Source organism: Vulpes vulpes, unplaced genomic scaffold (assembly GCF_048418805.1).
Source record: "Vulpes vulpes isolate BD-2025 unplaced genomic scaffold, VulVul3 u000000657, whole genome shotgun sequence".
In the NCBI taxonomy this organism is placed as follows: Eukaryota; Metazoa; Chordata; class Mammalia; order Carnivora; family Canidae; genus Vulpes; species Vulpes vulpes.
The window spans coordinates 1897916-1921943 of record NW_027325810.1 but is presented as its reverse complement, the minus strand read 5'-3'; the positions used below and the strand labels follow the sequence as shown (position 1 = coordinate 1921943).

The 24028-nt window shown below is 57.6% G+C and overlaps 2 protein-coding genes across 3 annotated transcripts; both read left to right on the top strand.

The window, feature by feature from the left end:
* The first annotated feature begins 2367 nt into the window (after positions 1-2367).
* Positions 2368-6682, top strand: CD207 (CD207 molecule). The gene is given in 8 exon segments (XM_026017784.2): positions 2368-2443; positions 2528-2644; positions 3983-4172; positions 4174-4343; positions 4923-5074; positions 6039-6157; positions 6533-6618; positions 6621-6682. Coding segments are annotated over 8 exon segments (972 nt in total).
* A 6485-nt stretch (positions 6683-13167) lies between these two features.
* Positions 13168-22257, top strand: CLEC4F (C-type lectin domain family 4 member F). Of its 2 annotated transcripts, none has more exons than XM_072746099.1 (7): positions 13168-13313; positions 14013-14129; positions 14405-14503; positions 16455-17573; positions 20064-20215; positions 21013-21131; positions 21827-22257. In XM_072746099.1, exons 1-7 carry the CDS (start codon positions 13208-13210, stop codon positions 21975-21977), a joined length of 1863 nt encoding a protein of 620 aa, XP_072602200.1. In that variant the 5' UTR covers positions 13168-13207; the 3' UTR covers positions 21978-22257. The 2 variants fall into 2 exon arrangements, with proteins under 2 accessions (XP_072602200.1, XP_072602199.1); XM_072746098.1 differs by having other exon boundaries at positions 14369-14503.
* Positions 22258-24028: the final 1771 nt, after the last annotated feature.

The following is a 24028-nucleotide window of genomic DNA, read 5'->3' as shown; positions in this document are numbered from 1 at the left end:
CTCCCCCCCACCAGAGCCCTGAGTAACTTGGTCTCTTCTCTATCCTCGGCCCTGGACTATGGCAGGTTGTGAACGTAGGGCCAGGAGCAGAAGGGCTGAGGCGACTCTGGGGCTTGGCTGGGCACCAACCATGACAGTCCAGAAGCAAAGCACTCTAACATCTTTTTTTAAAAGAGTTTATCTAGGGGATCCCTGGGTGGCGCAGCAGTTTGGCGCCTGCCTTTGGCCCAGGGCACGATCCTGGAGACCCGGGATCGAGTCCCGCGTCGGGCTCCCGGTGCATGGAGCCTGCTTCTCCCTCTGCCTGTGTCTCTGCCTCTCTCTCTCTGTGTGACTATCATAAATAAATAAAAATTTAAAAAAAAAATAAAAGAGTTTATCTATTTATTCACAAGAGACGCAGAGAGAGGCAGAGACACAGGCAGAGGGAGAAGCAGGCTTCCTGCAGGGAGCCCGACGCGGGACTTGATCCTGGGACCCCGGGGTCACGCCCTGAACTGAAGGTTGATGCTCAACCGCGGAGCCCCCCAGGTGCCCCCGTTCTAACCCCTTCTGAACACTGGTGGAACCAAGGTTCTGCAACCAAATGAGCAGCCTGAAGAGAGTGGGTGTAGTCACGAACGTTCAGAGACACGGAGTTAGGGCGAAGCATTCAATCTGGGAGATTAGCTAATGTCAAAGGTGAGAAGAGGCAGCAGTTCTGGAAGCTACAGACAGGATATGGGCAGGAGGAGATGAGATAGGGTGAAAGGCACAGCCCCCTGGGGCCCAGCTTCTTTGCACCTTGTGGGAAGTCGGGGAGGCGTGCTCTCTGGCAGGTCCTCGTCCAGCGAGAGGAGCCGCTCCAGTCAGAGGCCCAGGAGCCTGGAGAGAGCAGTGGGCTGAGTAGGAACGTAGGATCCTCCCAAATCCCAAATCCCGAAGCCCAGAAGCCCCGCAGGAGAGGTGGCTGTTTCCTGGGCCTCCTCATTGTTTCCACCCTGTCCCCGACCCCGCCCTGCCGTCCAGGCCCACGGGCCCAGATTCAGCAAGGCCGGGCCCGTGGCCAGGACCGTCACGCATTGTTGGGTAAGGTCTAGATCGTCGTTCTCTCACGTCTTCGCTGTGGGAATGCAAGAGCTGCCAGAAGCAAGCAGCAGCCTTGGGAGACAGATCCCCGCGCAGACTGCAGGTCTCAGGGCTGCCACGGCGTCGCCCTCCCTCCTCCCCGCTGATCTCCGCTTGCCCGGCCGCCAGCTCCCTCCCCGGCCCTTCCCTCCCTCTCTCCCCCCTCTCCCCCCCTTCCATCCTCTTTCCGATCTTCCAGGTCATCTTTGTCCTGGAGGGCACCAGGTTTCTCAGACTTGGCAGACTTCCTCAGAGCAGAGGAGCTTCCGAGAGAACCTCGTCCCTCCCGAGCCCCCCCCCCCCCCCCAGGCTCCTCTTGGCCTCGCGGCAGGGAGCAGGGAGGAGAACCCGCCTATACCCAATGCTGGCTCTCGGGGCCCCACCTGGACAAGGCGCTGGGTCTCTAAGCAGCCTCGGTGACAGCCGGCGGCGGCGGTTTCCCGCGTGGCCTCTTCGCTGGTCCCTTGCTCCCAGCTTTCCCCCATCGGAGCGAACTTTCTCCAAGTCCCTGTCCTCGTCTGTCTTCGGCCTCAGGTCTTTCATTGGCTCCTTGTCACCTGCCCGCCGTAAGCCAAAGTTCAAGCTTCTTAATCTACCCCAAGGGTCCTCAAGACCTGACCCCCGGGGCCCATGAGCTGTCCTCTCCGGCTCCTGTCACACTCCACGTTCCGCCACCGCCACAGGCCCCTGCTGTCTCATGCCTCCACTCCTAAATATGCTAACCCTTCCTCCTGGGACTGTCCCCTCTTGCACCGCCCTTGGATGGTGTGTATTCTACGGTTGTGCTCATCCCCTCATGTTGTCATCTACTTGCTCTGCTCTGTCCTTCCACCGGGTTGTGGGCTGCTGGAGCGCAGACATGACGTAGCCATCTCGGGTCCCCGTACGGCACCTGGCACCCCAGAGGCGCTCGGCAGGTACTTGCGGGATGGATGCCCGCATGGGTGATGCTGGGTGACGGGAGTCCTACAGGAGAAACAGGGTAGCCCTGGGACAAGGTGGCTGAAGTGTCACGTAACAGGCCCTGGAGGAGAGAACCAGCGGCCTCTTCCTGAGAGCCCAGGACGTCGCGGGGGGGGGGGGGGGGGGGGGCGGGGGAGGACGAGCTGTGGCTGAGGCCAGGCAAGGAGCCTAAGCCAGAAACGGGAACTTTGGGAAGCCACGACCACCTCTGTGGGGCCCTTTCCCGTTTCTTCTGGATAAGAGGCCCTCAGGGGGGCAGCCGGGGGAGCCCCTGTGCTCCGGGGGTGAGCGCGCGGGATGAAGGCGGCCGAGAGCGAGGGTCCGGATGCGCACTTCGCGGTGCACAAGCAGAGCATCTCCCTGTGGCCCCGAGGCAAGAGCAGCCTCTGCTCCGGATCTGCCTCCCGCTCTGTCCTGCTGTCGGCGGCCCCGACAAACGCTGCTTCTTCTCCTGCAGAGCCTCCTCCCGACACAGGCCCGTGTCCCATCCCAAGGACGCCGTTGGTGGTCTGGGCCGCGGCCGTCGTCCTCCTGCTGGGCCTCAGCCCGTCCGTCCTGCTGCAGGCAGCTCTCTGTGAGTCCTTGGGGTTCACCGTCCCAGCTGGGGCCTTCTCCACAGCCAGCCAGCTCCCTCAACACCCTGACCCTCTCCTGCCTGCTGTCTAGGTGTCCCCCACCTCTGGCTTTTCCGTTGGTCTCATGTCTCCTCTTCCCAGGTGCAGTCACAGGGTCCCCTGTCCCCAGTGAGATGAGCTGCCGCTCTCTCCCTCCCAGTTGTGGGGACACCCTGATTGGGACCAGCACCTGCATGTTTGTGCTCAAGGAAATGCTCTTTTGTGCCCAGGCAACATTCACCCATTTCTTCATCTCACGTGTCCGCCCGACCCCAGCTGTGCCCCTTTTATTTGGAGCCTCGTGGGCAGTCGCTAACAGTGAGTGCAGCGTTTCCTGGCCCCACCAAAGGACTTCTGCCTGCATCCTCAGCCTCAGCTGACGAGGTGGAGAATCTCCCAATGAGCTGACCGATGTCACCAGGACCCCCTCACGCTCTCTTCTTCCTTCTTCCCATTCCTGCAGAGGTCCCATCAGGGGAGACTTCCTGCTCGTTCACTGGACGTGTGGCTTCTCTCTCTTCCTCTTCTGCTTTGCCAGCCCCTCATGCTCCCTGCTCCCAGAGCCTGCTCCCTCCTACCAGGTCTCCAGAAAGCAGAGGGAGGGAACATCTGTCTTATCCCTTCAAGGCTTTGGGATGTATTTGGTCTCAGACCTGGAGCCTCTGAGCAGAGTTTCCTCTTGGGTTGTTGTTGGTCTCTCCTATCTGGCACCCAAGCCTGTGACCTAGCAGAGTACGACGGTGGGTGGGACACGGGAAGGAAAGAAATGGTTTCCTAATTCCCTCTTTCCATATTCGCTGGAGAAGAAGCCACTTCCAGATTGGAAGTCCACATGGCTGGCCCCCATCGTGGCCACAAGGGGCCTGTGGGCAGATGTGGGAAGGGTGCGGCCTTAGCTGATGCCCCTGCAGGGCCTCTGAAAGGAGAGAGCTGGGCTGCAAGAGATGGAGCCCCCCGGGATGCAACCAGGGGGTATCTAGGGCACCCTCTGTGCCCTGAACATGCAAAGAAAACTTAGGACTGGGTACTAATTCCCTCTTCTGCTCCCCTGGGAGGTCCTCCAAAGAGTCTTGTTTTAGTCGTCTCTGCATTATCTGCATCTGCAAGAGTTCTCAGCCAGGGCTGGGTGCCCATTCCATGTGTGTTGACATGAGCACATTATGAATGAATGGAGGGTGAGCAACAGGTCTTTGGGTAGCTTGAGCCTATCCCCTCCTTTCCCTTCCTTTTATCATCCTGACAACACCCCCAGTCCCTGGGAATCCCCTCGGCTGACCTCTTGACTTTCTCAAATCCAGATCCCTGGTTTATGTGCACAATGTCAGACGTGAAGACCAATGCCCAGTTGCTCAGAGGCCGCGTGGACAACATCAGCGCTCTGGGTTCTGAGGTTAAGAGGAATAGAGGCGGCGTGGAGGCAACGCGCATTCAGGTCCAGATGGCGAATGCCAGCCTGGATCACGTGTGTTCTCAGGTCTGGAGGCTGGAAAGCCAAAGCACAGATCCAGATGTTAGCAAGAAGACGGGAGGAGGTCAATGATTTAAATGCCCAAGTTCCAGAGTTAAAAAGAGAGTTGGACAAAGCCTGTTCTTTAAATGCAAAGGTCCGGGGGCTCCAAAGCAGTTTGGAGAATATCAGCAAGTTGCTCAAACAGCAAAGTAAGTGACTCAGAAAAGCAGCTGAAAGCCGCCCCATGGCCATGGAGACTCAGCAGCCTCCGCGAGGCCATCGGGTGGGCATTCGTGGAGGGAAGGGGTCGGAGCCGAGCGGGCGGCCAGCACTCAGCAGTGGGGTCGGAGGACGAGGGGCTGCTGGGCAGAGAAGGGCCAGGCGCCAGCACGGCCCTCACACCAACATGCTGAGAGTGAAAGCGTTAGGGAGTCTCCGTTCTGCCCCCAAACTGGCCATTTACCCGTTAAGTTCCTCCCCGAAGCCAGAGGCTCAGCCACGTGCGATGCCCCGCAGAGAACGGCTTCCCCTCGGGGGAGAGACAGACTCTCCATCAATGTCTCTACCTCTCCCTTATCGGAGCCCAGAGACTCGACCGCTCTCAGCTAGGCCTTCAGCAGGTGAGGCAGGGGCCCTAAGCCCGCACCCCAGGACCCCAGGACCCCAGGACCCCAGGACCCCAGGACCCCGGGGCCCCAGGGCCCCAGGGCCCAGCCCTATTCCCTGCTCCACTTGAGAGCCACCCCCAACACGGATGCCCATGTTCACGTCTCGCCCTTATTCTCCAGATGACATTCTGCGGATGGTTTCCCAAGGCTGGAAGTACTTCAAGGGGAACTTCTACTACTTTTCTCAAGTCTCAAAGACCTGGTACAGTGCCCAGCAGTTCTGTATGTCCAAGGATTCACAGCTGACCTCAGTGACCTCACAGAGTGAACAGGTGAGTGCTATTGCAATGGGCTCCGGGAAGGGGGCGCCTTAATAGCTGTATAAGCAGGATGGGCAAGATTAGGGTGCAGTGGCAGAATCCCCAAGTGTCAGCGACCTAGCAGTGGAGGCTTGCTGCTCAGTTCCACGGCTTGTCCAGCAGAGGCCTGCAAGGGGTTGTTCCCATGTGCTTCCCCACGGACCTATGCATCCCGAAAGGGACGTCATCCCAGCGCGTGTCCCCACGATTCCGAAGCAGGGAAAGGGAACGCGGCGAGTCCTGTGTCGGCTCTCAAGCTTCCGCCTGCAAATATCAGACACGTCTGCTCACAGCTCATCGGCCAGAGCGAATGATGCGGTAGTTCCAGCTTCGGGAGGGCGGGAGGGGCCATCTTCCCACGGGCGCAGGAAACACGCGTTTGTGAACGGGGTTAATAGCCCCACGCAAGCCAGGAAGTGTCCTGTGTGGCCAGCGGGACACTGAACCAGCCCCTTCATCGGGGAGGTGGGCTGGGAGAGCAGCAAAGAGGTGTGCTCTCGAGCCAGAATCTGGAGCCCAGCCCTGCCCACAGCTAGTCCTAGAGCCCCGGGCCGCTGACCTAACTTCCCGAGCTTCGCCTGTTAATCAGCGAGACGCACATCCTCGGTCCTGCTTCCGAGGACCGCTGAGTAGGTGCCTACGCGCTCACAGCATTCAGGCGTCGTGATCTGGGCCCTTCTCCCGGGGCCCCTGCTCTGGGGTTCCGCTGAGTCCTCCTCGTGCTCTGGCACCTGTTTCCTGAGAAGAGCCTCAGTCTGTTACTTGTGGGGCCAAAACAAAGCAGGATTTGGAAGGTGGACTCTGGCTGGGGCTAGGAAGGGACTTGAGAGGGGTCAGTGTGTGGTGTGTGGGGCGGTCCCCGAGGACAGGCGGAGGAGCTCCGAGGGGCCGACATGCCAGCTGAGCGGAGCGGCGCCTCCCCCTCTGCCCCCTGCAGGAGCTTCTGTACAGGACGGCAGGTGGACTTTCCTACTGGATCGGCCTGACCAAAGCTGGGAGCGAGGGGGACGGGTCCTGGGTAGATGATGCCCCATTTGACAAGGTCCAGAGTGCACGGTAAGCCCGGGGGCTCCTTCCCAGCCTGGCCTTCCTGGGCCGGGGCCAGGGCGCACAGGTGGGGTGACTCCGGGGCTTGTGGTCCTTCCCTGGCCTCGGGCGGCAGGAGCGCTAAGCTGAGATCCAGCGCACCTGTGCCACTCGTTGCCTGTGGGACTGGGGACGAATCCGTGGCCTCTCCGTGGCCTCCTCGGGAGTGGAGTGACCTCCCCTGGGGGAGTGACGACACATTTAGAGGTTGACAGCTCACCAGCCCCCTTCCTCTCAGGCATGCGTGCGAAAACGTGATGCTTCCCCCCAGGACCAGAGCTGGGACTGAGGTCCCTCATTTCTTCGTCGGAAACAAAATTGTTTTGTTTTTTTTTCCTCTGGCAGGTTCTGGATTCCAGGTGAGCCCAACAATTGTAAGAACAATGAACACTGTGCTGATATAAAGGTGTCCTCGCTTCAGTCATGGAATGACGTCCCTGTGACAGCACGCTCTTCTTCATCTGTAAACGGCCCTACAGCCCATCGGAACCATGACGGGCCTGGCCCCAAGCTCGCGTGTCACCTGCAGTGCTTGTCAAACTCGAGAAAACGCCCCTCTTTCTTCCAATCCCAGGGGGACTTTGCACCTTCATCTTTCTGGCTTCGGAATTGTGCACAGAGGCGCCCTGGAGGTCACCGGCTGTGGCTGGGAGCTCTCCGGTCGGTGCCATCGAGACAGCTGGCATAAAGGGCGAGGAGGGCGGAGAGGACTTAGAAGGTTACACTGCCCAGGACGGCCATCGGGGTCTTGGGTTCCAGGTCCCTTCAGAGAAGACGCAGTTTTATCACATGAAAGTGGCTTCACAACATGCAAACAATGTCTAGGACTCTTCCAGTTGGTCCCACAGAGTTCCCGGCTGCGTGGGGGCCGTGCTGTTCTCAGCGGGAAGAGCTGTGCACCCGGTGACCCCGTCCAGGCCCCATCCCCATTGCCTCTGCATCCACGTCCCCTGACGTGTGAGCCCCTCTCTGAGCGGGGGCACCTGGTTCAGGTCGGGGGCTGGCGTGGGAAACAGGCCCCTTTGGAGCTGGACCAGTATCCACGCTCCTTCTCGCTCCCGCCCACTGGGCAAGCTCTGTGGCCCGGCCCTGTGTTCTGTGCCCCCCTGTGCCCCCGCGCCCCTGTGCACCCCGAGCACCCCTCTGCGTTAGCTCCCGACATCCCCTTCCCGCCGCATCTCGTCTCCACCCCGCGGGTGCAGAGGAAGAGGTCCCCCGTCCCCAGAGGGCTCGCCTGGGAGCCGTATCAGAATCCAGCGTGTTGTCCCTGTGAGCGGGTCCCTGGCTGTCCGGGGAAGCGCGGGCAAGGCCACCGGCTCTGCGGGCACGAAGCTCTGGGGGTCCCCCAGGAAGAGCTGGGAGCTCAAGGCGGACAGGCGGCAGCCAAATGCCCACACTATGACGGCGCGTCCCGAGGCTTTTACTGAAATAAAGGAGCGCGAGCCCTGCAGCGTCTCGACCCCCTCGGAGGTCTTCTGTCTGCGATGCTCCCTGGACCGTGTTCCGTGGCCTGGCTCTGCTCCGGGGAGGCCCGGCAGCGTCGCCCTCCTCACGAAGACCCTGCTCCCGGGCTTCGGGTCTACACCCGCTCTGCGGGCCGAGGCGGGGATGCAGGCGGGGCCGTAGCCGCCAGGGCGGGAGCGGAGGGGGCAGGAAGGACGGGGCGTGAGCACAGGGGTGGCTCCACGGGGCGCCCCCGTCTCCCTAGGGCCTCGGCAAGCCCTCAGCAGGGCCCGGTCAGGACGTTTTTCTTTTACTGGGACCAACGGGCTGTGTCCTGGCTGCTAAGGGGTCAGGCTCAGGGCAGAGGCATTCGGAGGAAGCTTGAAGAAACACGGGCTAAATGGGATTTCTAAGATCCGGCCACGGATAAGGGATGGGCGGCGTGATCGTGTCCACGCAGGAGCTTTTGCGGGCGGTTCCAGAGACCGCTGGGGTCTGAGGGCCCGGGCCTGTCGCCAGGGAGGACGGGCGAGCCGAGGCGGCCACTGCGGGCGACAAAGAACCCTTGTGCGCGTTCACCAAGAACGATCTCGTTCCTCCTCGTGATTCCAAGTAGCCAGTCCGGGGAGCACCGAGTCCCCTCCCGGGGCGGCTCCGCGGCCGGAGCTCGAGCTGATGTGGAAGCCAAACAGCAGCTGCTGCCAGGAAGCTTTCCCGTTGTGTTTCCGCCGGCGCTGCCCTCGACGCCTTAGTCCTGAGGCCTGGGCTGCCGTGTGAGAAGCACGCGGCCCTACTGCGCGGCCCCTGTGCACCCCGAGGTGGCACCTGTCCCCGGGGCTGCCGGCTCAGAAGCTTGCGCCGTAGTGCCCGTCCTTCCCTTAACTAACCGAGAGCCCCCTGTTCTCACCCGACGTCACCCTGCCTTGCTACTGGGCCAGCGACATCCACCCAGCCTTCAGCCTAGTGGCTTCCCCTAACCCACCTGCCCACCCACCCGGGAAACCACCCCAACAGGCCAAACATATCCCCCTGCAGGAGTCAGGGCCACTGTGTCGTCTTGTCGCCACCGCGCCTGCCTCCACGGTCCTTGTGGGTCCACCATGCTCGCGGGTGTAGCCCCGTGGGCCCCTCGGTGTGGGGTGGCCTCCTCCTCCCGCCTGCGAATCACAACTAAGAGACGACTGTCAGCCTCCCCGTTCGGTGTGAGACGTCGTCATCTGTTTCATCAGCTTCCTCTGTGTAGGGCAGGAGACCCCCCTCGATCCTACGGGCTGAACGCTTGTGTCCCCCCAAAATTCATATGTTGAAATTCTAACCTCCAACATGATGGTGTGGCAGGTGGGGCCTGTAGGAGGTAATTAGATGATGGACTTCGGTGTCTGTCTCAGGTGTGGGTGGGCATCCTCAGCACCCGGCTCCTTGGCTCACGGACACCATAATACTCCTAATGAAATTCTAGGAATTTTCCTTTGTCAGATGGAAAGTTGGGAGCCAAGGACAGGTGAGACCTTTGTCACATCCAGCCTGTAGACTTTTTTTTTTCAGATTTATTTATGTATTTATTCATAGAGATGCAGAGAGAGAGAGAGGCAGAGACACAGGCAGAGGGAGAAGCAGGCTCCATGCAGGGAGCCTGACGTGGGACTCGATCCCGGGTCTCCAGAATCACGCCACCCGGGCTGCCCCAGCCTGTAGACTTCTTGGATCTTGGTGATTTTTCTTCCTGAATCGGTAGGCACGGTCCTGGACACACCGTCCTGCAGTGTCCTTCCGCGTGGGAAGAGGGACAAGCAAGTGCCTCTATCATAAGGGCACTAATCCCGCTTATGAGGGCCCCACCCTCGCAGCCTCATCCCTCCCAAAGGCCCCCCCCCTCCTAACACCATCGGGTTGGGGGTTAGTGTTTCAACACACAGATGTTATCACTTCAGCGCACAGACGTGCAGACCACAGCCATCCCCGTGGCAGCGCACGGCAGGAGTGGGGAGTTACGCTCCACTTTCCTGAAGATCGAGTATCTACATGAATTATTTGGAATTTTTTCTGCATGGGAGATACATGTAGTTGTCTATTTATCCGAATATTTATTTTGTCAGTATGGATTCATGGGGTTTTGTACTTTAGGTTATAGTGCAATACAACCTTATTCATTTTCTTGCTCAAATTGTCCCAGATTTGGCAAATAGGAGCGCTTCCAGATGGCTCCTGCGTGTTTTTTGATGTTCCTTCATCAGTTTTTAATTTTATTTATTTATTTATTTTTTCTTCATCAGTTTTTTAAAAAGCATCTCTTGGGGATCCCTGGGTGGCTCAGAGGTTTAGTGCTGCCTTTGGCCCAGGGCCTGATCCTGGAGTCCCGGGATCGAGTCCCACGTCGGGCTCCCTGCATGGGGCCTGCTTTTCCCTCTGTCTGTGTCTCTGCCTCTCTCTCTCTCTCTCTACGTCTATCATAAATAAATAAATATTTAAAAAATAAAAATAAAATAAAAAGCGTCTCTTTACTTCCAGGTACAACATGTTGCTCCAGGTTCATTTTGTGTATTTCTTGCCCTGGTCCTAGAATCAGCTGTTTCTCCAAAAAGCCCTGGTTTCAACTTTTTTTCTTTCTCTTTTCTTTCTTTCTTTTTTTTCTTTCTTTCTTTCTTTCTTTCTTTCTTTCTTTCTTTCTTTCTTTCTTCTTTCTTTCTCTTTCTTTCTTTCTTTCTTTCTTTCTTTTCTTTCCTTTTTTTTCTTCTTTTTTTTATAATGATATTAGAAACCAAGGTCTGAACGCTATGTGTGGCCACTGCAGCTGGGGTGTCGTTGCTTCCTCTTGGCTGGGGGAGCTAGGTAATGTGTATGTGGATATCTGATGTTTTAATTTTTATTTATTTATTTATTTATTTATTTATTTAAATTTTATTTCTTTATTTATTCATGAGAGACCCAGAGAGAGAGGCAGAGACACAGGCAGAGGGAGAAGCAGGCTCCATGCAGGGAGCCCGATGTGCGACTCGATCCCAGGACCCCGGGGTCATGCCCTGGGCTGAAGGCGGCACTAACCACTGAGCCCCCCGGGCTGCCCTGATGTTTTTAAAGATCTTTCCGCCCGCCGTGTGGTGACAAGACTTGATGGGGGCAAGACTGGGGGCAGGGTGAACAGTTAGGAGACGAACTGGGTGAAAGCGGGTGAGATGGGGCCCTGGGGCTGCGACGGGAGGGACTGTCACTGTTGTTGGACCTGCTGTGGGACGCAGAGTTGGGACCTTTTGTGTGGCTGGCCGCTCACGTCATACCCCGAAGCTGCCTGTCTCCGGCCCCTCGTGCCCATTGAGCCCAGCGGGAGGGCCGGGACCACCCTCCCCAGAGCCGCCTCAGCAGTTCCAGGCCTACAACCTCACAGCTTTGCAGCTTTGGAGGAGCGAAGTCCCTTTTCCGACGGTTCCCACAGAAGTCCAGCATTGGCTCACGTGCCCCGGCCTGAAGCGAGAACAGGCATCGGGGGGCTGGACTCCGCTGATCCAGCCACGAGCTCGTTCCTGGGGCTGGGGGTTGGGTGTGGCTTGGCCTCCCCTCTACTGGACAGACTGAGCAGGAGGGCAGGGTGGTTCTCAAGACGAAGGCCCAGAGAGGGATGCCGGAGAGCTGACCGGAGACCGAGCTCTCAGCTGCTGAGGCCCAGCGTGCAGGTTGCAGGCCTCCCCCTTCCACCCAAACTGCGGGATCTAGCTACGTCCTGGAGGACAGCTGGCCTCCCTGTGCCATTAGGGTTGACATGGGTGACTGAGAAGCTTCTGCACCAGGGGTCTGAGCCTCTAGGGGTGTGGCCCTGAGCCCTTCCATAGGTCAGGAGAAGCCAGCGTGCAAGAGGTGCCAGCGGACGGGTGGCTCTGGTAGTCACGTCTAACATGTCCGGAGAACGGAGCCTCTCGGCAAGGCTGTGGCCACCTCGGGTGTTTGCTGCCGGCAGACAGTGTTCTTGCAGCACAAAGAGGAGCCTGTGACCGGGAGGAGGACGAGGACAGAGAATTAGGGCAGGATCGGGAGCCCCACTGGTCACGCGCGAGGCCACCACCTCTGTGGGACCGTGTCCTCGCCCGGCCCAGGCTGCCCTTCCAGTTCTGCTTTACAGGCTCCCTCAGCTCTGAGGCCCCGGGAGGAGGCAGTTCCTGGGTGGGCCTGGCCTCGGCCCTTCCCCAGTGTGGGGAAATGGAAACCAAGGCAGGCTCCTGCTTTCCTTCTGCCACCCCAGGGCTTCTTCCCAGAGGCGAAGGGGCTCGCTGGACTTCCGGGGCGTCCAGAGGGGCTGCTGACTGCTCCAGAAATGGGTGCCTTCACGTTCCTCCTGCGTCCTTTCGTCTCGGGTCAGATTTCAACGGACAGGAGGTAGCAGGCCAACGGGTGCTCACAAACACGCACACACACACGCACACACACACCACTGCCGTGGCGTCATGAGCCGGGTGTAGGCAACCACCCCCTTCCTGCACAGTCAGCTGTGCACTCAGATGGTTGCTGGCTGAGTTGACGGTGGCATCCACCTGATGCGGGGCTCCAGGGTCATGACCTGAGCCAAGGCAGATGCTCCACCGCTGAGCCCCCAGGCGCCCCCCCCCCCCGGGGAAGTATTGATTCCGTTCACCTTTTATCCCCTTGGGGGCTGGGGACTCTGGGCTCACATGGCTCCACCAGGACACCTCACTTCCCTGTCTTCTAAGCCCAAGCCCACAAGCAGCAGGGACCCCCCCACCCCCGCCCCGAAGCAGGGAAGTTACTGCAAAGCAGCTCGGTGGCTTACCCCTCAGTTTCTTTTTAGTTAGTCCCAAAGCGGATCAACGGAAGGGAGCGTGGATCCAAGCAGCTAGGGGGGCTAAACTGCATCAAGTTGGGGCCTGTTTGCTGTTTTCTGACGCCAGTCACTTCTCTGACATCAACTGTGTGGTCTGCGCGTCAAGTCAAATCTCACAATGACTTTTGGAGTTAGCACAGACCCCCTAGGTTAGGAGCCCAAGCCCACGAGATCGCCCCCACTGCAGATGGCACCTGCGGGTGGGGTCTCCAGGCATCCCACACTTCTGCACAGCCAACCGCAAGTCTGGGGGCTCCCATGAGCCCCCCTCGGCTTTGAAAATTCACTAGAATGACTCAAAGAACCCAGAAAAACACTATGCTCACTGTTACAGGTAATGATGCTAGGTCCTAGCAAGCCCTTCCTTTGGTCTGCAGATTCCTGCTACGCTGACCTGGCTCCCCCCGCCCTGACCTCCTGTTAACTTGAGAGCGTCTGGGGTTGTGGTTAAGAGTTGGGCACGGGTCACACAGACTTTCTGCAGCGCTGAGGAGGACCCCACCGCCTCCCGAGTGGCTGCTGAAGTGTTTGTGCCCTGGGGCCGAGGCTGGCTTTGGGGCCGTGCTGAGCTGGTGACCAGGGAGTGGGGCCAGGACCAGGGCTGACCGGCGCCTGGGGACCCGGAAGGACAGGACCCTATTGGGGCCCTTCTGCAGAGTCAGCGTGGGGGAGGCCCTAAGTCCGGGGCGTATAAGTCCGGGGTGCCGCAGCCTCACTTCCCTGCCCCGGGCGCACCGCACAGCCTGCCCATGGGGGGTGCGCGGTGGGGAGCAGCGCCGGAGGCCGAGGGAGAGATGGGTGGTGACAGGGTGCACTTCTGCACAGGCAGCCAGAGGGTGTCCCTGCGCACCCCAGGTGAGAGAACCGGGGTGTCAGCACATCCTCATTGGGGCGGTGCGCTTGGCCCCCAGCCCTCGGCATCTCCGCCAGCCCCTGGCAGGCAGGGCTCGGCCCCTCCCCGGCCCAGCGTCCAGAATCATAGGCAGGGGCTGAAGGTGAATCCGGTGGGGGCAGAGAGCCTGGTGCACCCCCAGTCTCTGCGTGAGGCCTCCCCAGACCCTTTCCCTGGGGGTCAGCATGGACCCCGTAGGGTAAGGGTTCCATCCCACGAGGTGGCCCCCCCCGTTCCGGTGGCACCTGCAGGCAAGCCCCACTTCTGCACAGACGACTGCAAACCTGGGGGCTCCCAGGACCCCCCTCAGCCAAAGGGCCGGGAGTCCTGCTCTGGTCACGGTTCGTGGGCAAGCCCGGGCCCGGGGCTCAGAGGTCGGGCCCCTGCTCTGTCCCTCCCGCATCCCCCCTTCCGTCTTCCATGCAAACTCCCTGCCCTTGCCCTCCTTGCCGCCCTGTGCCCCGCACCCTCTGCACCCTCCTCCGGGTTCTGTGACCTCCCACTGCCCTTGTGCTGCCACCACGCCAGGTGCTTTACTCCCCATCTCCGCGGTAAGCGCGGCCGGAGTTCTCATCCGCACCAGACAGGCCAGGCCCTGAGCCCGAGGGCTGGCCCCGTGCACCCGCTCGGGGCGTCGGGGCGGACGCTGGCTTCTCTCGCAGGGCCGGACTCGGCGGCGGGGGCTCCCGCGGCCCCCAGGAAGCTAAGGCTGGCTCAGACCACCGTGGCAGTTATGGCCGTGACTCTTGTCTCCTCGCTGGTGGCTCTCGTTGTTGTGGGTAAGCTCCCAGGTGACCTGAACCCCACTGACTCTGTCTTCCTGCAAAGGGCCCCCCGTAGTCGCATACCCTCTGCATACAGGCTCCCTGGGGCCCCAGGCCTGACCCAGATCTACCTGGGACTCCGCCAAGGCCCCGTCCAAGGGGCGTCTCCCAAGAGCAGAGAGCCACAGAGTGAAGTCTGAAGGGGCCATCGCCCCGTCGGCAGCCTGACGGGGCTGGGGCGGCCTCTTCCGCAGCGGCGGGGAGTGCTGACCCAGCGATGGGGGTCCCAGTCCTGCAGAAGCCAGGATCCCCGCCCGAGCCCTTTCAGCAGTTTCAAGCCGCGACTCCCGGAGACAAGGCCGCCGCCGAGCAGCCCGCGGAGCCGCACGGTGAGTGCACAGGGCGGTCGGGCTCTCCCTGGCGCCTCCTTTGCCCCTGCGCGGGTTCCAGTTTTCTCGCAAGAAGATACAACCTTTTTTTTTTAAAAAACAGCCTTATTAAATAAATAAATAAATAAATAAATAAATAAATAAAAAACAGCCTTACTGAGGTGTCCCTGGTACCTAATACAGCACAGTATTTAATACACTCTGATGAGCTTTGCCTCCTGCGTATAGGAAAGCCTCACGCAGTCAAGGTAAATATGAGCATATTCGTCACCGCCCCGTAAAGTTTAAAGTTTACTCGTGCCCTTTGTCCTCCTCCCCTCTCCCCGCCTCTCTTCATCCCCAGCCCGCCAACTATCTACCTGCGGTAACAGAGATTAGTAGGCTTTTTCTGGAGTTTTATATTAAAGGGATCCCGCGCTATGTACACTTTTTGGCCCTTTATCAGCGTGTAATCTGCAAATATTTTCTCGCAGTTAATGGTTTGTCTTTTCCTTCCCTGAACAAGATTTAAATCTAAATAAAGTCTAATTTGTCTTTTTTTTTTCTTTTATGGATTGTACTATTAGTTCCACACTGGAAACCTATCCCAAGGTCACAAAGACATTTACTTACCTACGTTTTCTCCGGGAAGTTTTACACTTCTTGGTTTTTACGTTTCGGTCTATAATTAAATTTTGAGTTAAGCCTTATATGATGATGTGAAGCCTAAAGTTAATTTTTATTTCACCTGTGGATATAACAGTTGTTGCGGGGCCATTTGTTGAAAAGATTATCATGAATTACTTTTGTGTCTTTGTTGAAAATCAGTTGTCCATTTATCTGTGAATCTATTTCTGGATTCTTTATTCTGTTCCACTGATGTATTAGTCTATCTTTACAAGACAGAGTATTTGGATTTATCTTCAAGGGCCACCTGGCCCCACCTGGCCTTACCTCAGCATAGGGGCTGAGACCTCATACGTTTACTTAGGTAGGGCATGAGGAATGGGGCAGGAATCTTCCAGAAGGGGTCCCTGCCTACTTAGGTTCTTCTCCCCATCCCTGAGGGAAGGCTGGAATCAAGAGTCTTAGACCATAAATGTCCAAATTAAGGTCTCAGCTAGCGAGGTGAGCAAAGGGTGCTAGGCGGACCCGCGGCAGCTGCGGTGGGTCTCGGGGGGACAGTCAGGCAGGTGAAAGGAGCTACCAGTTCCCTGAATGACCCTAGTGACCAGGGCTTTCACTCAGGTCTCCATCCTCAAGCGACTGTGTCAGGCCCCTTGCTCTATGTGACACAGGATGTGCCAGCCCTTTAGAAGGCCCTTTGCTCCAGGGTCTGAGGTCACCTGGAGGGCCTCCACCACAGCCCCAGGTGCGGACTGAGCTCAGTGCTTCCTCTGCAGGGACCTATTTGGTTTACTTTCTGGACTTTGTGATCAGAAAACTCCTTTTGTGGTCTACACGGTCCTCAGGAAGTGACGGTGGTGAATCAAGAGGCCTCGTGCTTGGTGTACGACTATAGGGGAGCACTAAACGTGGGCTTTATTCATACCTGATTTTTTTTCACAATGGCCTATTTAATGGTGAAATGTCAGTGGAGTTCTACTCCAGTCGCTTTCAACGATGTAATAAATTACCTTCAAGTTCAATTACGATGGCAAAATAACAAGCCTGACCAGCGTGACTCTAGTGGGAGCTAGTTTACAGGAGGCAGGGATTTCAATCCTTCCATCCCTCAGTTCATGGGGGACAGTTAAGTAGACCTTTATTTATTTTATTTTTTGGCTCAAAATCTCCGGTGGCCATTCCCAGGGTCTGGGTGGCTGCAGTGAGCAGGAGGCTGCTTGAGCACCAGGGCTGTGCCTTAGACGTTTCCCTTAGAAAATGTAAGAACACAATAGTTGGCCCATATAACAAATGCTTACCTGTGTAATAGGCCTCTGTGGCTGCCTTCTCCATTTCCTCCCTCCAGATCCCCACCGCTCTGACGGGCTGGCAGAGTTGCAAGAGACTATCCAGATGTTTAAAAGCCATGTGGAGAATTCCAACACCTGGAGCACAGAGATCCGGATGTTGACTTGCAGAGTGGACAATGTCAGTTCTCAGATCCAGGTGCTCAGTGGGCATCTGGAAGATGCCATTGCTGACATCCAGATGGTAAAAGGCATTCTACAGGATGCCAATACCTTGAGTTTCCAGACCCAGATGTTGAGGAGTTCGGTGGAGGGGGCCAGTGCGGAGATCCAGAAGCTAAAAGGAGATCTGGAAAATGCAAATGCTTTAAATTCCCAGACCCATAGTTTCTTAAAAAACAGTTTAGAAAATGCCAGCATTGGTCTCCACATGCTGAGTGGAGGCTTAGGAAACGCCAACACTGAAATTGCAATATTGAAGGCAGGGCTGAAAATGGCAAATGCCCAGGCCCAGTGGGCAAACAGTAGTCTAAAGGATGCTAATGCTCAGATCCATGTTTTGAGACGCCAACTGGCTAGTGTTGATGAGTTAAGGGCTGAAAACCAGGTTTTAAGAAGCAGTTTGGAAGGAGCCAATGCTGAGATCCAGAGGGTCAAGGGAAGCGTGCAAAATGCCAATGCTTTAAACTCCCAGACCCAGACTTTTCTAAGAGGCAGTTTAGACAACACCAGCTCGGAGATTCAGTTATTAAGAGGTCATTTCAAAAGGACTGGTGATGAGATTCTCTTGTTAAAAAGAGATTTGGAAACAGTCACTGCCCAGACCCAGGTAACAAGCAACCATCTGGAGCGGACAGATGCTCAGATCCAATTATTAAAAACAGAGCTTGAAAATGCCAATGCCTTAGATCCCAAGATTCAGGTGTTAAGCAGTTATCTGAAAAATGCCAGCAGTGAGATACAGACCCTAAAACAAAGAGTGGAAGCTGCTGCATCGTTAGTTTCCAAGACCCAGATGTTAGAGAGCAATCTGCAGAAGGCCAATGCCGAGAACCAGCAGTTAAAGTGGGATTTAGAGAACACCAAAATGCTAATTAAGAAAATCCAGGAGAAGCAGAACGGCCTGGAGACAATCCGTGAGGCCTTAGGTTCCCAGGAGCAGCTACAGAGGACCCAAAGTAAGTGGGATGGGAGAGCGTGGCTGGGGAGGTAGCCTCTGGGCGGGCACAGTCTTCTGTCCCTTCAGCCTTTCGCTTTACTTCATGCATTCCCCCCGGGAAGGAGGGTGGGTTCTGGAGAAGGGCTGAAGTCGCCTGAATAGGCTCAGAGTGCCTAGGCAGTGGTGGAAGCGGCATAAGGCAGTCATCCCTGCTCTCAAATGGCTTGTCATTTGGCCAGAGTGACAAAACAACACTCGAGAAACGAACGATGTGTGGGAGGCATGCAGGGAGGCGTAAGACGTGTTCTATAAGGGGCAGGTCTAAGAACTCGGGGCGGGGTGGGGGGGGGAAGCAAAAAGAAGGGAGAGAAAGGACCTTCTGAGGTTGACGTCCTCTGATAGAGAAAAGGGATCTTTGGAGTGGGGTAGAAAGGTTTTGGGGGAGGCAGGATCAAAAGATGCTTTGTGGAGAACCGAGTCCTGAAGGACTAGTAGGTGTTTGCCAAACAAGTAGGGTAAGAGGTTGGCAGGTACACAGGCCTGAAGATATGAAGCCATGAGGTTCAGGAAACTTCCAGCAGTTCAGTCTGACTGGACTGTGGCCAAGAGGGCAGGTGATGATGAGGTGCAGGCTGAGAGGATAGCAGACAGGGGCCAGAATGGTGGCTTTCAAACTGTTTTGAATAGAAACCCACAATTCATTTATACCGTGACCCGATATAATTATGTGTTGCACACACACATTTCAAAGCCAAAGTTTTTACCACTCTGATATTTTATAATCTATTCTTTAATAAAAAAAACACACCTTGAAACTTCCCATGAATGGGTTCATGATTGTACTTTGAAAATCACTATGCTAGAAAGCTAGGTAGACTTGGAGAGACACCAGATGGATGTGGAAGGCCTCTGAGTTTGGGTTTTATCCTTTAGGAGATGAGGGTCTATTGGAGGGCTTCAAGAAGGCTGACCAGATGGGTCTCCATACTGAGAGGGGAGAAAAGAAGGGAGAAGAACAGTGAGATTTGGACATGCTGAGCCTGAGGTGCTTTGGGGATATTCAAGTGGCCGTCATCTGGAGGCTGTTTGGGGTGTAGGGGATGGGCGCTGGCTACAGACGCAGCTGGGGGAGCCCTGGGTTTGTTGGTTCTGCTTATGGCAGTGGGAGTGGGGGGTTGTGCAGGAGACATATTGCTTTATGGGAAGAAAGCTGAGGGCAGAAACAGGAAGCCAAACTTCAGGTGGCAAGAAGGGAAAGCAGTGTTTTTTGAGGAGACTATCTGGGTAGGCAGTCTTAGAGGCAGAAGGAGAACCAGGGGGTGTGCAGTTGGGGAGGCTATGGAAGGAGAGAATTTTGAGAAGGAGGTGGCTAGTGCTGGTGAATGAGCTCATGTAAGATAACCCATATGCGCCCACTAACTCTGGGCAATTAATAAGTCATTGGGAATGAAGTTCCTGTGGGGAGCAGGGTGGGCCCTGGGGGCAGAGCACCCTCAGCAGGGTGTGAATGAGAGGAGCGTGATGAGGCTGAGGTGGGGCATGGCATGGCAGAGGGAGGGATTAAAATACACATATCATTGTTATTTACATCGTAAAAACTCCGTATTAACAATAGACAATGTGCAGAGATTGAAAAAGAAAATGATGAGAAAATAACCACTTGTATATCCATGAACATTTCTATATTTTTAAGAAGACTTCTTTATTTGAGAGAGAGAGAGAGGGAGCAGGGATGGGGCAGAGGGACAGGGAGAGACTGAGCACAGGGCCGAGGTGGGGCTCAATCTCATGCTCCTGAGATCAGAGCTGAAACCAGGAGTTGGAGGCTCAACCAATTGAGCCACCAGGTGCCCGTCTACACTTCCTGTATGAGTCCACCTCTGAAATGAGTAATACATTATATGTCAATTAAGTGAGTTTAAATAAAACATTTTTTAAAGCAGGGTGTTGTAGTGGGGAGGGAGGGACGAGCTGAGAGCGAAAGAGGCTTGTGCTCACGGGATGAGCTTTCAGAGCTTGAAATTGGGGGGTCAGATAGAGCAGGCCGGGAGTCGGTGCTGGTGTGGGCAGCCGCAGGGGATGGAGGTGAGTGAAGGGAGTGGGGGTGCAGCGGGAGGGTGGTGCTACCTCTTAGGTAAGGGAGAGGAGGGGAGGTGCAGGGGTGAGGGTGCAGCGGGGGGGGGGGCAGGGGAAGGTACTGCCTCTTAGGGAGGGGTGGGGGGGTGTGAGGTGCAGGGGGCTGCGCAGTGATGGCAGTGAGTGGTACGAGAGGGCGGCGGCCGGGGGCAGCAGTCTGGGCAGCGAGGCCATCGGGGCACTCCGGGGTGCAGCCCGGTGTCCGGCCGGGGACAGGGGTACTGGGCTGGGGCTGGGGGCGAAGCCTCCCCGCGGCGCCTCTGGGGCCCTGGGCCTAAGCACCGCGCCGGCGCCTGTCCCGGGAGAGGTGGCGGAGCTCCTGGCTTCCCCAACCGACCGACCGACCGACCGACTGGCGTCACCTCCGCTCCAGATCAGCTTCTTCACCTGATCCTGCAAGGCTGGGAGGCCCACGGCGCCAGCTTGTACTACTTCTCTCACGTCAAGAAGTCCTGGCACGAGGCGGAGCGCTTCTGTGTGTCGCAGGGAGCCCACCTGGCCTCGGTGACGTCGGAGGAGGAGCAGGTCAGCGTGCAGCTTCGGGGTGCGGCTGTCGGGTGAGGGTGGGGTGGGGGGGTTTCGGGGCTCCGGCTTTCTTCCCCTCCCAGAGCTGGTGCAAGGCCTGCGTGCCTCATGTCACTCAGGGGACTCCCGGTGACTCAGGTCCCAGGGGCATCTTGCTCTGGAGGTACAAGGACTGACAGCCGACCTTGCTGTCCTCGAGAATAAGGGAGGCACCCAGAGCCCGCAGGTGCCCACAGGGAGGGAGGGCACTGGGGACTGTCCTTGGTGTGTTGGGAGCATCCTTCCCTCCCTTCCCCCCTCTCCCTTTAGCTTCTGCTCGGGTGTCAGTCCTGATGTGACATCCGTTAAGGCAGTGGCCGTGGAAGGCCCAGGAGCAGGGGACCCAGCCCCTTGGGACAGCCGGACACAGAGTTTGAGGACCAGCAAAGGCAGCGTAGCTGTGGGCCCCGGGGCCCTCTGCCGACGGCCCTACCAGAGTTCTCTAGGCCCTAAGCTGTTTGGTCCGTCTCTGGAGCTGCCCCCGCTGTGGTTCTCCGGAGACCCTCCTCGTACGTCTGTCGAAGGACATGCGATGTTTTTTCAAATAAAATGCTTCTGGGCCGCGGCCGGGTCAGCGCTGTCCGGTGAAGCCGTCCTCAGGGCCCCGTGGGGAGGCTGGGCCTGGCTGAGGGGACGGACCCCGGGGCCTGCAGGGCGGGGGGCCTCACGCGGCGGCAGGGAGGGGATAGCGAGCTCCCCTCCATGGGGCTGGGGACCGGCTCCTGGCCCGCATCTCACGGCCCCGCCCTTTGTCACAGGCCTTTCTGACGCGGTTCACGAGCGCGTCCCACCACTGGATCGGCCTCACGGACCGGGGCCACGAGGGCGTCTGGCGCTGGGCAGACGGGACGCCGTTCAGCGCTGGCCGGAGCCCGGCGTGAGTCTGGCAGCGACCCGGCACTTGGGCCCGGCCATCTACATGCTGCAGCGCTGTGCTGGGGGCACACCGTGGGTCCGACGCGGGCGGCCGTGCGTGTGTGGCAGCGTGATTGTGGTCCTCGCGTGGACGCCTCCACGGAGGGGCCTCAGGGCGGGATGGGCCTGGGGCCGGCAGGCAGCCTATCAGCGGGTCTTCCTGTGTTTTCATTGCTGTTTGTTGTTTGCCTGTCCTTTTTTTTTTTTTTTTTTTTTTAAGATTTTATTTATTCACTTGAGAGAGATTCAGAGAGTGAGCACGAGCGGGGAGGGGGCGGAGGGGTAGGGCGAAGCAGACCCTCAGCTGAGCAGGAGCCCGATGTGGGACTCGATCCCGGGACCCTGAGATCATGACCCGAGCCGAAGGCGGACGCTTCGCTGCCTGAGCCCCCGGCGCCCCTGCTCTTTCCCTCCTAAGCCCTTCGAAGGCCCTGCCTCGGGGCGGGGGCCTCACAGCTTCAGACACCCTCCCATCCCTTGCCCCCCAGTAACCACAGACCACCTCGGCGGGGCCACCCTTGGGCTCCCTTGGCCCGGCTGCGTCCCCACCCAGGGCTTCCACGAGATGAGGGACCCGTATCACCCCGGCTCCTTATGCTATGGTCGGGGCAAGGGGCCCTTTCTTCGTCTGGCCGAGCCAAGCCCTCTTACTTCCAGGTTTTGGGGCAGCCATCAGCCAGACAACTGGCAGCACCAGGACGGCCGGACGGAGGACTGCGTCCACATGCAGCACAAGTGGAACGACATGCTCTGCGACACCCCCTATCACTGGGTGTGCAAGAAGCCCACCGGCCAACTCGTGGCCTGAGACGGGCCAGGACGGAGGGCCGCGGCCACTGCCAGCCCTGCCCCCCCCCCCCCGGTGCCCTGTGGAGATTGCTGCACCCAGCCCGCTCCCCGGGGCTCCCCGTTGGGCCCTCTGTGTCCCCTGCTCGCCCTTTCATTTAGTCCTGCACACCCGCTAACGTCGCGTGACCCTGGGGGACCCCAGGGCTCCTCCAGGCCAGGGCTTGCTGTGCCCCTGCGTCCCCCTCAGCTGCCAGCGTGGGCCTGAGACGGCGGCTCCCCAATAAACACTGACTAGTGCACGAGGGCTTTGGCTCGTCTGGCGAGGGCCGCCGCACCCTCTCCCCCTGGTGCACTTCTCCTCCCTCGATGTCCCTCCTGAGCGCGAACCGGGTTTCTGGGTCTGGCTGGCCCGGGGAAGAGCTGCGGAGGCTCCCTGGCTGCAGGGGTGAGGGCATCCCGGGTACCCGACACCTCCCCTGCGGCCGGGCGCTGGCGCCGCACTGTGCAAGGCCCTGGAGCCACTCCGCGCGGCTTTGTCCTGTGGTAGCCCCCCTCATTTCCCTGCTGCAAACCTTGGGTGCTCTCTCTCTGGCTTTGGCGTCTTCTTGGGGCCCTGCCCCATGGACTCACAGCCCCGGAGCCCAGGGCAGGCTTCTGGGGCCCCGGCCTTCACGACTCCCTCCCCTCCGTGCTCCTCCCCAAACCCTGGCAGCTCGGGATCCTGGGGAGCTCAGCCTGCATGGCCGCTCCTCCTGCACTGGGATATGGAAAGGGCCTCCACGAAGAATCCCAGGCAGCTGGAGGCTCAAGCTGTCTGCTTCCCCACTCGGGAACTCGGATTTCAGTTGTTCGATGTCTGAAAGCAATTGTTTCATCAATGGTTTCATGAATTTTGTCCAGTGTTCCCATTGCTGACGGCAAAAGGACTGGTCCCATTGCTCCACCGGGACCAGAAGTGGCCACCGGTCCTACCTGCTGTGGCACCTGTGGCTGAACAGGACTTTAACTCGTTTGTATTCACGTTTCCCTTTTGGCTCTTCTTTGGCCTTTTCTTTTATGGCTTCTTAGCTTTTCATCAGTCTTAGAAACTCCTCCCCTACCGCAGGACTGAGATAACATTTCTCTGTATTTCTTCTAATACGTTTACAGTTTTGTTTTTTTCTTAGACTTACGTATGTTACTGGATCTGATTTCCTGAATCTCCTTGGTACTTTTTAGCTGTGGCAATGTAGATATTTACGGATAGGCTTATTGTTCTCTTTTTGTGTATTTCTATTCTTTGTCTTAGGGTTTTCCTTTTTTTTTTTTTTTTAAAGATTTTATTTATTCGTTCACGAGAGGCACAGAGAGACACAGGCAGAGACAGAAGCAGGCTCCCTGCAGGGAGCCTGACGTGGGACTCGATCCCGGGACTCCAGGATCACGCCCTGGGCTGAAGGTGGTGCTAAACCGCTGAGCCCCCCCCCCCCGGCTGCCCTCATGTCATATTTCTAATAGCTTTTAATTTGTGTATTTCAGTGTTACTTTAACGTCTAAAGCTTCATAACCATGAAGCCTCCTTGAAGATTTTCACTTTTTACCAATATCCATGCAATCCAGGATCATTTCCTGTGCCTCTCCCATGAACCAGGCACTTTAGCAGGTTTTCAAGATTCGAAAGTGAAGGAAACAGGGGCGCCTGGGTGGCTCAGGAGGTCGGGCGTCCGTCTCTTGCTTTCAGCTCAGGTCGCGATCTCAGCGTCGTGAGACTGAGCTCCACGCTGGGCTCTGCTCGGCAGCGAGTCTGCTTGAGATTCTCTCCTCTGCCCTCTGACCAACCCCACTCTCTCTCTCTCTAATAAATAAATAATATCTTAAAAAATAAACCTTCCCAAAGTGAACAACAGATAAAAGCCCCTCCCTGCTCCAAGCCAGCACTCCAGTAGGGAGGACAGGTGGTTGGGACACCCAGTCCCTGCTCACAGCCCCAGGAAGGGCCCCCTGGGGCCTGAAGCCTCCACTCCAGAGTAGCGGCCAGCTGCTTGCTATCCGTCTAACCAACCTGGTCTGTGGCCTGGAGCTAATGGAACA

What these genes read in the sequence shown, in the direction of transcription:
- CLEC4F (XM_072746098.1), top strand. Translation starts at nt 13,208, where the DNA reads ATGGGGGGTGCGCGGTGGGGAGCAGCGCCGGAGGCCGAGGGAGAGATG. An exon ending in GGTGGCTCTCGTTGTTGTGG is followed by an intron (nt 14,130 to 14,368) that starts GTAAGCTCCCAG and finishes CCTCTTCCGCAG; the next exon opens with CGGCGGGGAGTGCTGACCCA. An exon ending in TGACGTCGGAGGAGGAGCAG is followed by an intron (nt 20,216 to 21,012) that starts GTCAGCGTGCAG and finishes CCTTTGTCACAG; the next exon opens with GCCTTTCTGACGCGGTTCAC.